This window comes from Hemisphaericaspora subhashii (genome assembly GCF_019202705.1).
Source record: "Hemisphaericaspora subhashii strain CBS 10753 chromosome Unknown scaffold58, whole genome shotgun sequence".
NCBI classification, from domain to species: Eukaryota; Fungi; Ascomycota; class Pichiomycetes; order Serinales; family Debaryomycetaceae; genus Hemisphaericaspora; species Hemisphaericaspora subhashii.
In genome coordinates this window covers 46,557-59,244 of record NW_026057330.1, presented here as the reverse complement: position 1 = coordinate 59,244, position 12,688 = coordinate 46,557, and the positions used below count along the sequence as shown (strand labels likewise).

Genomic DNA, 12,688 nt, shown 5'->3' with positions numbered 1-12,688 from the left:
TATATCGATTAATTATATGCTTGAATCTGATAATAATCTTTGATTTTTAGATTCCCTGTAGTACTTCAGTTCCGTCACGATGGACGCAAGTCAAATATGATTCATCCCGTACTAGGGGAAACAAGACCAGTAATGCGGAGCGGCGAGATTTACTACGGGCAAAAAAAAGATTCATTAATCAATTTCCGCTTCTGATTCTCGCTGTAGTTATTTCTCGACCTATAATACACATATCAATAAATGTTAACTCTAGCTATTGGGGATTTATTCATTCCAGAAAGATCGATTAATTTACCATCAAAGTTTAAGAAGCTTTTATGCCCCAATCCAAATTCAATTCCTACAAATAATAAAATATCGCGAGTAGTATGCTTAGGTAATATAACCAATTCTCAAAAGACTTTAGAATTCTTACACAATTTATCACCTCAATTCAGTATAGTTAAAGGAGAGTTTGATAATTCAGTAATATTATCTCAACAATTGAGTTTGATATCCAAGAAGGAAGAACCTATCCCATATTATAATGTTTTTGTCTGTGATGGTTTACGTATTGGATACACTAATGGATTTCAAATTGTTCCGAGAGGAGATCCATTGTCGTTACTGGCTTTTGCAAGAGAATTAGATGTTGATGTTTTGATATGGGGTGGAACTCATAAAGTTGAAGCATATACATTGGATGGCAAATTTTTCATTAATCCTGGAAGTGCAACTGGGGCTCTTAGCTTTGATTGGCCTGATAATGAAGATTATGAAGAGGAACACCAAGATCAACCTAAGGAAGAAATAGATAAAGAACTGAACGAAGAAAAGGGTTCAAATGAAGAAGCAGAAAAGCGGGAGGCAATTGAACAGGATAAAGATGTGACGGAGGATAATAAGATCAATAAAGGAATATTAAATGAAGTTGAAGAAATGAATGCAAACATTCCCTCTTTCTGTTTGTTGGATGCTCAAGGAAATACATGTGTGTTATACATCTATACATATTTGAATGGGGAAGTTAAAGTCGATAAGGTTACATATACCAAAGAATGAAAAGATATAATTTATTAATTAATTATATAAATAAAATTTTATAAGATACAATACCAATACAATTTACATTTCATTTCCAAAAGCGTTCTTCTTTTAAGCTTGAACAGAAGAGTAATGTAATACAAACTCCTTTCTAATCTTTTCCCAATTATGAGGATCAAAGAAAATATACACCCCCTTCTCTACATCTTGACTTATTAATACAGGTTCCACATTACTATCTTTTGTCAACCATACTTGAATATCCTTATGATACCTCCAATTACGAGCAACCAACTCTCTTGCAGCATATTCTTGTAGAGTATCCCTAGGTCTCATATAAAATATATAAAACAACGTTTCATCAGTAAAACTTTGAATCTTATTATCACATGGTCCTGGTGGAGGTATTATATTTTCCGGTTTTATATCATTTGGTAATGTGAAATAAGGTTCTACATCAGATCTTGATGTTTCTGCCCAGGGTGATGCTAAATTTTTCAATATTTCAGAACCTTTGGATAGATCCAACCCTACTTTACTTATATCTTGTCCTATGGCGAAGTTTGTATAGTTCGATTGTTCCATTCTCACGAGAGATGTTAGTCCATCCATTCCAAATTTACTCATATCATTTTCCAGTGATTCAGTTGACACTCCAGCAGCTAAAAAAAAACCTTATAAGTTAGTATATAAGTACTATTGGTCAATTTGTATTATCTGATTAATACATACGCATGATTTTATATCTATTGTTATCTTTTGTAAGTCTACTTGTACGGTTACCATTCGGCGGTGTCTGTAAATAAGACACTCACCAAAGAAAAATTGTTGAATATGTATGAAAATTCCGGTTTGCTGGTCACGTGAATACTTTCCTTACGGTCCAATTATTTCCCCCATCTCTTTGAAAATTTTGACAACCAATACGTTGATTGTATATCATTAACTTTAGCAACTAGATAATCCCTATAGAGTCAAACGATATGTCCAGAAGATTCCTTCCTAATATAATAATAACTGGTACTCCAGGCTGTGGTAAGACATCTCATTCCGAAAGTCTTGTATCACATTTAAACCAAGAGATAAAAGATGGCAAGAACAAATTCAATCATTTGAATGTAAGTGAAGTTGCCAAAGAAAGAGGATGTATTGAATCATATGATGAAAGATTAGATACCTCTGTTGTCGATGAAGACAAATTGTTAGATTCATTGGCAGTAGATATGGAAAAAGGAGGTGCTATAATAGATTGGCATTGTTGTGATATTTTCCCAGAAAGATTAGTTGATTTAGTTGTTGTTTTAAGAACTGATAATTCAATCTTGTATGATCGTTTGAAGAAGAGGAATTATAACGAAGCCAAGCTTCAAGAGAATATAGATTGTGAGATCATGGAGGTTGTTTTAAATGATGCCAGAGATGGATATGTGCCTGAAATTGTCATTGAATTGAATTCAAATAGCGCCGAAGATATGGACGAAAATGTCGATAGAATTAGTTCATGGGTCTCTGGATGGATTGAAGATCACCCAAAGGGGGTCACAAATGAGTTGGATCCTGAGATTGCTGCTGCTAAGCTAGCTGAACAGGGTGATAGTGATGAAGACGCCAGTGACGATGAAGAAGATGACGATTCCGAGGACTACGATTCCGAGGACTACGACGAAGATTTTGAAGTAGGAGTAGAGGAAGGTGACGAGGAAGGTCACTACGAGTAATCTTATTGAAATAAAAGAAGTCATAATTTTGAATTATTTCCATCTAATATACATTAATTATAGACATAGGTGAACTCCCAACCATTAACCAAATAAAAAAAAAGGAACCAGAACTAAAAAGAAGAAAACACTAAATAAACACCATATAAACGGACTCTAAATCTAAAGGAAATGCAATGCGAGCTTCTTAATGTAAAGCAAAACTACCAAGAGAAGGGTAAACAAAGCAGCGTAATACCCTCTTGTAATACCATAATAAGTCCATGTATTAGTAACCTTATCCATGTTATGTTGTTCTAATTCACGAATTAATTTTGCGTTTTCTTCAAAGATAAGTTTGGATTCTTGAATGATTTCTTGTTTTTGATCTTCAGTTAAACCATTTCTAGTTACCAATTCATAATCTCTCTTATAGATGATTCTAAATGCATCTTCATCAGCAACATCAAAGCTGAAAAAGTTAGCACCCAACTTAACAAATTCTTCATGTTTTACGCCATCCTTTCTTGGGAAAAGACCAGTAGCCTTCGTGACAGATGATCTCATGATTCTACCACCAGCAAATAAAGCTAAATACATAACATGCATATAAGCAAATAATAAATATGGTTTTTCTTTAGTAACTTCTAAAATATGTTCAGTAAATTTGATTTGTTCAGGTAACATTGGGTTAACAAACTTTTCCTTACAATCATCATAAAAGAATAATAAATCTTGTTCTGCCTTTTCTGTTCTAGCAACTTCTGGTTTCCAAACTTGTTTTAACATATCAGCCCATTGATCATTAGCTTCCATTTGACGATATAAAGCCTTTTCAATAGAAGCAAAAACATGATAGAATGCTTGTAAACCTTGACGATAAACTTTATAATTCTTAAGAGCAATAGCCATTTTAAGTGTTACTAGCTTATCAACTGTGTCATGTAAACTTTTAGTTTCTAAATTAATTCTATTTGCTAAAGCACCAACATCAGATTTGGCAGGAATAATTTCATTTTGATTTAATTTGGTAGTAGCACCAACTGTTTGAGTAGCAGACATTGTGTGTTTATATGTGTTAATATGCTAAAATATATGGATGTAGGAATATATATTAAATAAGTAAAAAGATAAAGGGGGGAGAAATGATGGTTAATTTATATATTTGATAAATATTTTAATCAATCGCAAATTTATTATCTAAAGCGATATCTCCGATATGCTCTTCGAGGTTTTTTTTAGTGTGGCGACTCCTCGCACTTATCGGTAAAACCCACGCGCGTTGTTTTCTATTTATAATTTTTAGTTTTTTGGGTAAAGCTACTAAACCACCGAACTGGCGATAAGTCCTTTATTGTAATAAAAGGGGGGATGTTTTACCTGATTATTTAAGCTTTATTTACCAGAGATATTCTCGGAGGTACATACCGACCAATACGTTTTAAACCTCATTCCCTAGGTTACTTGGACTTTTGTATGTGTGGTAAAGTGGTAAAGCGGTAAAGCGATGTTTTAATGTGTATGAGCAATCACAACTCGCCTTGCTATCACTGTTTAGTAGTTTTAAGTACCATGGCCTGTTGTCTTGTCAATGAGGAGATTCAGCTTTATAACTAAAGAACCGCTCCGAAGAATTACTTACTAGTTTATACTAAAACAAGTCTTTTCTATGTAAGCCATACAATTCTTCCGAAATATCAAACGAGAGTTTTGTGTTTATCTAACTCTAACATAAGGTACCATATTATGAACTTTTGTTATCTGTTATTATTCTCTGTCTTTATATCTTAGATGTATGGGTTCCTAAGCTAAAGTTCAAATTTCGCGGGGCAATATGCGATTTTCGGCATGTCAACCGAAAAAATATCAAATCATCAATTTTTATCAGATCTTTTACGAGGAGGAAGATTAATTATTTCAACGATCGACATGTATCATACGACATGATTTCATAACCACATCTTATTTACAATATTTCATACCTAATCGCCGAGCCAGAATATTTTCATATTCATCGTACCACTTTCTAGTACATATTTATATCCAATTACAAAACATTTTCCTGTTCATCGGATCCGTACACTCTGTTTATCATCCACTTATAAGAGTCATTTCGGAGATCTTGGACTTGGCTTGTTAGTACAGTAAGGTTTTATCAGACATTCTCCCCTTGATGCATTGATTATAGTTGAGACATCAGATTGTATTTTACACATTTGAAGGGGAAAGAGTCAGTTGAGAAACTATGTTGATGTTTCAGTGGACATGTACTGGAAGCATATATGAAAACGTATGGACGTTGCTTACCTCTCAAATTCCTGAGACAGGCCTAGTATATCAATTTCAAAGTAGCAGTCCGTCATAACTCATGATCAAGTTACTTGGCTCACTTTTATAGGATGCTTTCATTCGACGGTCTGTTCAAGCCTTCCCTGTTTTCATTTCGTAATACAATTATACTTGTCTCTCCAATTGTTCTTTTGCCGAAGGTCCTATTCAGAGGGGAATCTTTCTGCTTTAATGGAATGTTTCAAATACTTGATGGTTCTACAAACCCTCACTTTCTGGTATATACTCTATATCCTCGATGACTAGTGGCGATATTCCTATATGATTCCATACTGCATTTCAGATATAGTATCAGGGGAGAAGGTTGCCTGGAAAACTCCAATGAGAAAAGAGCAGGGTCGAATTCTCGTAGCTTTTTTTTTGGAGGAATTAATCAACTACTGAACGAAGATCGTCCTCAATAAGTTCGTCGAGTAGAAGACTACGTAATATTTCACACAAAAAAATAAAGCCTAAGCCTGATTCGCGAACTTTTACAGTTTATTTCGATATTTTAATAGAACAGGCTTTAGAAAACTACCTTCCAAGAACCGTTATGAGGCTTAACCAATATTACGTTTGCAACCGATGTGTCAACGGCATTCAAATGAATGCAAATAATATTTGCTGACAAAAAAATGGCGGTCTCGGAAGATTACTCGCTTTTCCGGTATCGGACCTTCCCCATTGTACACAAGTATTACAACCAGCTTATGGAATCCAGGCAGGTAGACTCCACTATTGTCTGCTTTGGGGGAATGGGGGAAATGAGAACTAGCCCAAAATTGTAACTGATTGACTACAGGATTCCCCAAGGCTTAGGACAGATCAGGATCAATAACATTTCAAATGAGGTCCGACGTCAATAATTTGTGTATCATTCTCTACAATTTTATGTGCATTCGATTTACTTTAGCAGAAATTTATGACTCTGATGAAACTGGAACTTGTAGGTAATGTACAACCAAAATGCCACAAAGAATGGGTTGGGGAATTCTTGGGGGTAACACGCTGTGGGGGACACAAACTGACGGGCCGTGCTCTTGCAGTAGTACAAATTTTCGCACCCAAAATTTTGCCTTAACAAAGAGTTGGAAGGTGAAAGCAAAATCGAGTTTCAGAACATAAGAGACAATGGAAATGTTACGAATGTACAAAGTCTATTGTTCAAATAATTAGATGGAAATTATATTATTTATTTAGTATACTGATTAATTGTATAAGAAAATTTATTAATTGATTTGGTTTACATAACAAAATGTATTAAGAATTGAATAACTAAAGAAAATTAAAGAACCAATCTCTCTAAACTAATTTCTCAGTGCTGTTTTCAGCATGTTCAACAGCTGCCTTTTGTGGAGCAGAAGAAAGATGGGTTAAAGTAGTTTCTGGATCATCACCGAAAGCCTTAGCAACTTCTTCTAAGGTGTAACCAGAAGTTTCAACGTAGAATAAGTAAACTAAGACTAATTCGACAACTAAGACACAACAGTAGACAATGTAGTACTTCCATTCAATAGCATCCATAGCAACTGGGTTAACAAAACCATTGTAAAGTAAAATAACGTTTTGGGAAAAGAAGAAAACATTAAGACCCTTAGCTCTGTGGGAGTATGGTAAGATTTCAGTAACATATAAGATTGGTAAACCATTAGCACCTAAATCATAAGCGCAGTAGTAAAGGAAGATCATGGCTAAGACACCGTTAGCTAAACCAGTGTCTTGGAAACCACCTAAAGCAAATCTGGCAGATAAGATAGTCCAGATAATGTAACAAACCAACATACCGGCGATACAGACTAAGAATAAAGTTCTTCTTCTGAAGTATTGACAGACGGAAGCAGCAATCCAAGAGATAACCATGTTATAGATCATCAAACAACCATTAATTTCTAATTGCTTCTTTGCGTCAGTAATACCAATGGTATCTAAAACCTTATTCAAATAGTAAGAAACTAAACCATTACCGGATAATTGCATAATAACAGCGGTGAAAATCAATAAGAATAATCTTCTTCTGTAAGTTGGAATCTTAACAAAGTCAAAGTAAGAAGCGTTAGAATAAATCTTTTCTAATTCTAAAGCAGCCTTAATTTCCTTAACTTCGAATTCAACTAATCTATGAGCTTGTTCAGTACCATCGTTACCACAGTGGTATTTCATTAAGATTTCTCTAGCCTTGTCATCCTTACCCTTGGAGATTAAGAATCTTGGGGATTCTGGAATCCAATAGAAAAGTAAGACTTGAACAACTGGTAAAGCACCTTGTAAGTAAGATGGGATTCTCCAAGCATAAGAACTTGGAATTGGTTGAGTACCGAAAGTAACCCAAGCAGCAATAATAGCACCGAAATACCAGAAAGTGTTATATAAGGCGGTACAGGTATCTCTGAACTTTGGATAAGACAATTCGGAAATCAAAGATGGAGAAGAAACAGTAGAAAGACCGAAACCCATACCTAAGATAATTCTAGCCCACATGAAGAAAGTATAGTTAGTAGAACAACCTTGTAAAATAGCACCTAAGATACAGAAAGCTTGACCAACGAAAATGGAAGTCTTTCTACCGAACCTATCAGAAAACCAAGAAGCAAAAGTAAAAGAAATAATACCACCAAAAGTATTACCGTTAGCTAAAGCACCTAAGACAGCACCTTGAGGGTTACCCATAGCATCCTTCCAATCTTGTAAAACTTGCAAACCATTCAACATAGAACCATCATAACCGTTATTGGTAGAAGTTAAAGTGATAATCATAACGTAAAAATGTAAAATAAGGAAATGCTTGTACTTGTACCATGGTTTGTCCAAGTAAAGGTATTCATCAATGTCACCCTTTTCTAAGATGTGACCTTGGAGTTCAATCTGATCACTGACAGACTCTTGATCAGCGATATGTTGTTCTTTTAAATCAGACATAATGAAGCTAATTAATCTTTTCTCAAAATATTATTACCGACCAGCGATGTTGGAGATATAGATTGAAGAATTGATAATGATAAGAAAGGAAAGAAACAAGACAGAATTGTGAAATTAAACGGAGATTTCAACATGTATTTATATTCGACTAGTTTGTATGAGCGATCGTCTTATGATGGAAACATTTTATGGTAATTTGCATTAATAAGAACATGCAGAAAAAGTGTAAAAATTGATTTATTGACAACTTAAAAAATAAAATTTATTAAAAAAATAATTAGAATAAACTTTGAGATTTCGTACATAAAAAATAATCGTACAAATAATATACACAAAAAGAACAAAGTTTTTAAAAAAGCACACTTCTTTGTTATTTTTTTAAATTCATTTGTTGATGCTTATTAATAATATGACACCGTCAGATTCAAGACATTTTATTCTGGAAGTAACATACAACTTGTCTCTAAGAGAACCGAAAGTCTTTTTCAAGCTTTCAAAACTAATTATAAATAGTATGTGCCAAGAAATGGTTTGATTCGCAAAGATTAATTTATTTTTTCGTTCCCCAGTTCTAATTGCTGCCGATTATGCATTAAGAAAGTTTAAATTTGCCACATCATCTCAGATCCCGTTTCTTTTGCAGTCACTAATTTCTAACGAACAACCCCAATTTTGCAGTTTACCCGCGAACAAAAAATACTGGGGAATATTATTCTCTATATCGGCCGAAACAAAGAAATTACACATAACGTATAAATAATATCGCAATATTTTTTCAGACCCAGTTCCCCTCGGTTCACCTATATTGACCCCCTCCTTTCAATCTGCAAAAAATCATATAATTTTTGCAAGTTAGGTCCAGTCATGTCCCAGTAGTCTTAACCGGAACCTTCTTGCATACATTTCGGTGTTATTGGGTTACACAATGCAAACTTGTGATCGTAAATAAGTCATTATTGAAAACAAATTTGACACTTCACGTAAACAGAAAGAAAGCGGAGACAACGGAGAAAACAAAGTGGACAAGTCACTTAGTATTCGCTTACTAAACAATACAAAAGAAACCAAATATCGAAAGTTGCGACAAAATAAGAGGAGTGATATCCTAAATGGTAACCATATCCGTTATTCAAATCTTACAATCCAAAAACGGATATCCTTCCTAGGTTTACAGTAGCAATCAAATCCCATGTTTGGAATTGTTCAAGCCTCCACATCCATCGTTAAAACTACAATAACACGGTACAATACTTGAATGGTTACACATTCAAATAGAGAACAGCCTCTCTAGATCGAAATTCCCCAACAAAGACAATGAGAATGTGAATTGAGGGATGAGAGTGGAGTAGGATGATCCTTATCTTTGTTAAGTGTGGTTGTACAATGCGAAGATCGAAAATCCCTTGAATTTTAACAAACAAATGGCCTTGCAACTCCAAAAAACTTCTCTTCTATTGTAAATTGACAAAGGGATCACCCCACCGAACAGAACAATCGATGCTATCTAAAATGACCAGGTCTTTCTCCTCGGGGTTTTTCTATCCCTTTGTTACTTCAAATCAGATTAAGACAAACACTCACTTCTAGATAGAGCTGCCCGACACACATGTCTTGATTAAGGAAAGCGCAATCTTAGAGTCTAGCTGATTAGAATCAGAGAATTCTTGGCATATCTATTTTCTAAAAATCGAACAAAGGCATGGCAGAGGTAAATCGTCGTCTGTTAGCGGTTTCATTAACTAATCAGGAAGTCTCTCCTCCCCCATGGTACCACCCCACCAAAGATTTTTTTCGTTTAAAAACACAATTGTTACCCCAGCTTCATCGTAGTCAAAAGGAAGGTGAATTCCCAGGGTTTACGATGCGAACAAAGCAGGCTCCAAAATTTACAGTTTGCAGTTATTTTTTTGATTTGTGGCTTAGTAAACCTGGAGATGGAACAATATCTCCGAAGGAACTATAATTCCGTTTTTAGAAGCCTAACCACGCATTATAGTGTTTGACCACACTTAAAAATATCAGTTTAGGTGGCGCTATCCTCTTTGTTAACAGACGAGAAACAAGAAGAGAATGGTCTCCTTAATAATTTTTTGTCATAGCTTGGCAACGATAACGATACCAAAAGTAATTTATCTTTACTGTTAATTGGGATAGAAGAGATTCAGGCAGGGTCTGTCTTGCCGACTGGGCGTGACCAAAAAAAGGGTTTTGATAATTATGTCAGATTTCAAAGTCGGTATACATTCGATTTGGACTAAATTTGCAATTTAAATTTCAAGGAAGGTAAATCAAACATGCAAGGGTATATGGGATTTTGCAAAATTATTTTTTATTTTCTAATCCAATTCTTTTTGGCCACTTAAAAATAAATCTGCAACCACCAGACCAAAAAATATTTTTTTCCGGTTTCACCTTCTCTCCCAAATATTTTAAACTTTTGTGCAATTTTTGCAGCATGTGTCAAAAAATTGCAATTTTGTAAATTAATTTTTAGAAATCACTTAGTAAAAAAGATTGTAGAGGCAGAAACACCATCAACAGTCTCAAGTGGGGCAATTACTCCACAAATGCTAAGAATTTTTTATTGTGTTCTCCCCCCTCTTTAAATGGATTAAAATTACACAAATCCAAATTAAAACCGTTATCAAATAGAAGTTTTATAACAAAGTCATCGTGGCACAAGCTTCCTTCTTTAACAAACATTACATTGCTGGTAAGAGAAGTTTAAAGAAATGTGTGGAAATCTAAATATGCGACTGTGCATATTCTCATAGCAATCGTTTCTTTTTTGTCGGTTGGACTTTAATTTAAGTTTTCTTTTATTCTTTTTCTCCAGGTTTTGTGTCCAGCAGATATACAAGGTAGGTTGTATCAGATTTATTCGGTCAACGGTTTTTCTATCTAAGAAACGTTTTCCTCACTCTTGTTCTCCTCTCTTCTCCGGAGTACCGACTTTGGCTTTATTTTTGTTGTTATAAAAACCTGGGGATATTCCCCTCCAAATTTTAATTTTTTATTCATCTTTTTCTTTTCTTTCTATTCACTAAGTTTCATTAACTTTATATTATAACAAATAAAACTAAAATGTCTAACGGATTTTTAAGAGCTGAAGGTACTAAGATTGTCGATGCTGATGGTAAGCCGGTTGTCTTAAAGGGTACTGCTATTGGTGGTCACTTAAATATGGAAAACTTCATTACTGGTTACCCAGGTCATGAAACCGAACACAAGAAGGTTTTAAAGAAGGTCATTGGTCAAGAAAAGTTTGACTTCTTCTTTGACAAATTTTACGAATACTTCTGGACTGATGCTGATGCTGAATTCTTCGCTAAGGACTTAGGTTTCAATGCTTTAAGAATCCCATTCAACTACCGTCATTTCATTGATGATGAAGGTGATTTCTTCAAGATCAACCCAAAGGGTTTTGAAAGATTAGACAGAGTCATTGACATCTGTGCTAAACACGGTATTTATACCATTTTAGATTTACATGCTGTTCCAGGTGGTCAAAACCAAGATTGGCACGCTGATTCTGCTATCCACAAGTCTATCTTCTGGGATTTCAAGGTTTTCCAAGACTGTATTGTTAACTTATGGGTTGAATTAGCTAAGCACTACAAGGACAACACTTGGGTTGCTGGTTACAATCCATTGAACGAACCTGCTACTCCAGATCACTCCAAGTTAGTCGATATCTACAAGAGATTCGATGTTGAAATTAGAAAGGTTGATCCAAACCATATTTTCTTCCTTGATGGTAACACTTACTCCATGGATTTCAGACAATTCCCACCTGCTGATTTCATCAAGAACGCTGTTTACGCTATCCACGATTACTCTGTCTACGGTTTCCCATCCTTAGATGGTTACTTATACAAGGGTACTCCAGAAGAAAAGGCTAAGTTGAAACAACAATACGAAAGAAAATTGGAATACATGCAAAAATACCAAGTTCCAGTTTGGAATGGTGAATTCGGTCCAGTTTATGCTTCTAAGGAAAGAGGTGACGAAGACCCAGATTTCATTAACAGACACAGATACAATGTCTTAAAGGATCAATTAGCTATTTACAAGCAAGGTGATCCATCTGGTGACGGTTCTCCAATCTCTTGGTCTATTTGGGTTTACAAGGATATTGGTTACCAAGGTTTAACTTATGTTTCTCCAGAATCTAAATGGTACGAAATCTTCGGTAAATGGTTATTAAAGAAGAAGAAGTTAGGTTTAGACAGATGGGGTAACGATATCGACCCAAAGAATGACAAGTTATACGAAGACTTAGTTCAACACATTCTTGAAAACACTCCAGAAAAGTACCACAGAGCTTTATACCCTCACCAATGGCACGTTAAGGATTACGTTTACAGAGTCTGTAAGGATATGTTATTCTCCCAAATTTCTCAACACGAATACGCTGACTTATTCGTTGGTTTATCTTTCGAAGACTTAGATGAATTAGCTGCTTCTTTCAAGTTCGAAAACACTGTTAAGAGAGATGAATTAAATGCTATCTTAAAGGACTACTAAGTTCTTTAGTGTGTGTTGAAAATAATTATACTGGTTTTTAATTTTTAAATAGCTTTTTAGAATAGAATGTTTTTAGGTTTTATAGAGGTGCCCTTGTTTATTTTTATGTAATATATGAGAGTTGATATCTAAGTATTTCGTTTTCAGTAGTAATTACTCTTGCGATATAGATTGGGTTGCAGTAACGAATAAAA

General features: G+C 34.7%; 6 protein-coding genes across 6 annotated transcripts; 3 read left to right on the top strand and 3 right to left on the bottom strand. All coding sequences in view use genetic code 12, as the record gives it.

Annotated features, from left to right (window-relative positions):
- Positions 1–240: 240 nt before the first annotated feature.
- On the top strand, positions 241–1,041 carry J8A68_003891 (retromer subunit; the record flags this gene model as incomplete). Its single annotated transcript, XM_049407792.1, has 1 exon — positions 241–1,041. The coding sequence occupies one exon, from the start codon at positions 241–243 to the stop codon at positions 1,039–1,041; it is 801 nt and encodes a 266-aa protein (XP_049262827.1).
- Positions 1,042–1,134: 93 nt separating this feature from the next.
- On the bottom strand, positions 1,135–1,759 carry J8A68_003890 (CCR4-NOT core subunit; the record flags this gene model as incomplete). Its single annotated transcript, XM_049407791.1, has 2 exons — positions 1,135–1,685; positions 1,756–1,759. The coding sequence occupies 2 exons, from the start codon at positions 1,757–1,759 to the stop codon at positions 1,135–1,137; spliced, it is 555 nt and encodes a 184-aa protein (XP_049262826.1).
- A 247-nt stretch (positions 1,760–2,006) lies between these two features.
- HBR1 (nucleoside-triphosphatase) lies at positions 2,007–2,741 on the top strand (the record flags this gene model as incomplete). Its single annotated transcript, XM_049407790.1, has 1 exon — positions 2,007–2,741. The coding sequence occupies one exon, from the start codon at positions 2,007–2,009 to the stop codon at positions 2,739–2,741; it is 735 nt and encodes a 244-aa protein (XP_049262825.1).
- Positions 2,742–2,903: 162 nt separating this feature from the next.
- On the bottom strand, positions 2,904–3,782 carry HMX1 (Hmx1p; the record flags this gene model as incomplete). The annotated part of the gene is made up of 1 exon (XM_049407789.1): positions 2,904–3,782. One exon carries the CDS (start codon positions 3,780–3,782, stop codon positions 2,904–2,906), a length of 879 nt encoding a protein of 292 aa, XP_049262824.1.
- Positions 3,783–6,353: 2,571 nt separating this feature from the next.
- On the bottom strand, positions 6,354–7,967 carry J8A68_003887 (uncharacterized protein; the record flags this gene model as incomplete). The annotated part of the gene is made up of 1 exon (XM_049407788.1): positions 6,354–7,967. One exon carries the CDS (start codon positions 7,965–7,967, stop codon positions 6,354–6,356), a length of 1,614 nt encoding a protein of 537 aa, XP_049262823.1.
- Positions 7,968–11,051: 3,084 nt separating this feature from the next.
- Positions 11,052–12,494, top strand: J8A68_003886 (glycoside hydrolase family 5 protein; the record flags this gene model as incomplete). Its single annotated transcript, XM_049407787.1, has 1 exon — positions 11,052–12,494. The coding sequence occupies one exon, from the start codon at positions 11,052–11,054 to the stop codon at positions 12,492–12,494; it is 1,443 nt and encodes a 480-aa protein (XP_049262822.1).
- Between the last annotated feature and the right edge of the window lie 194 nt (positions 12,495–12,688).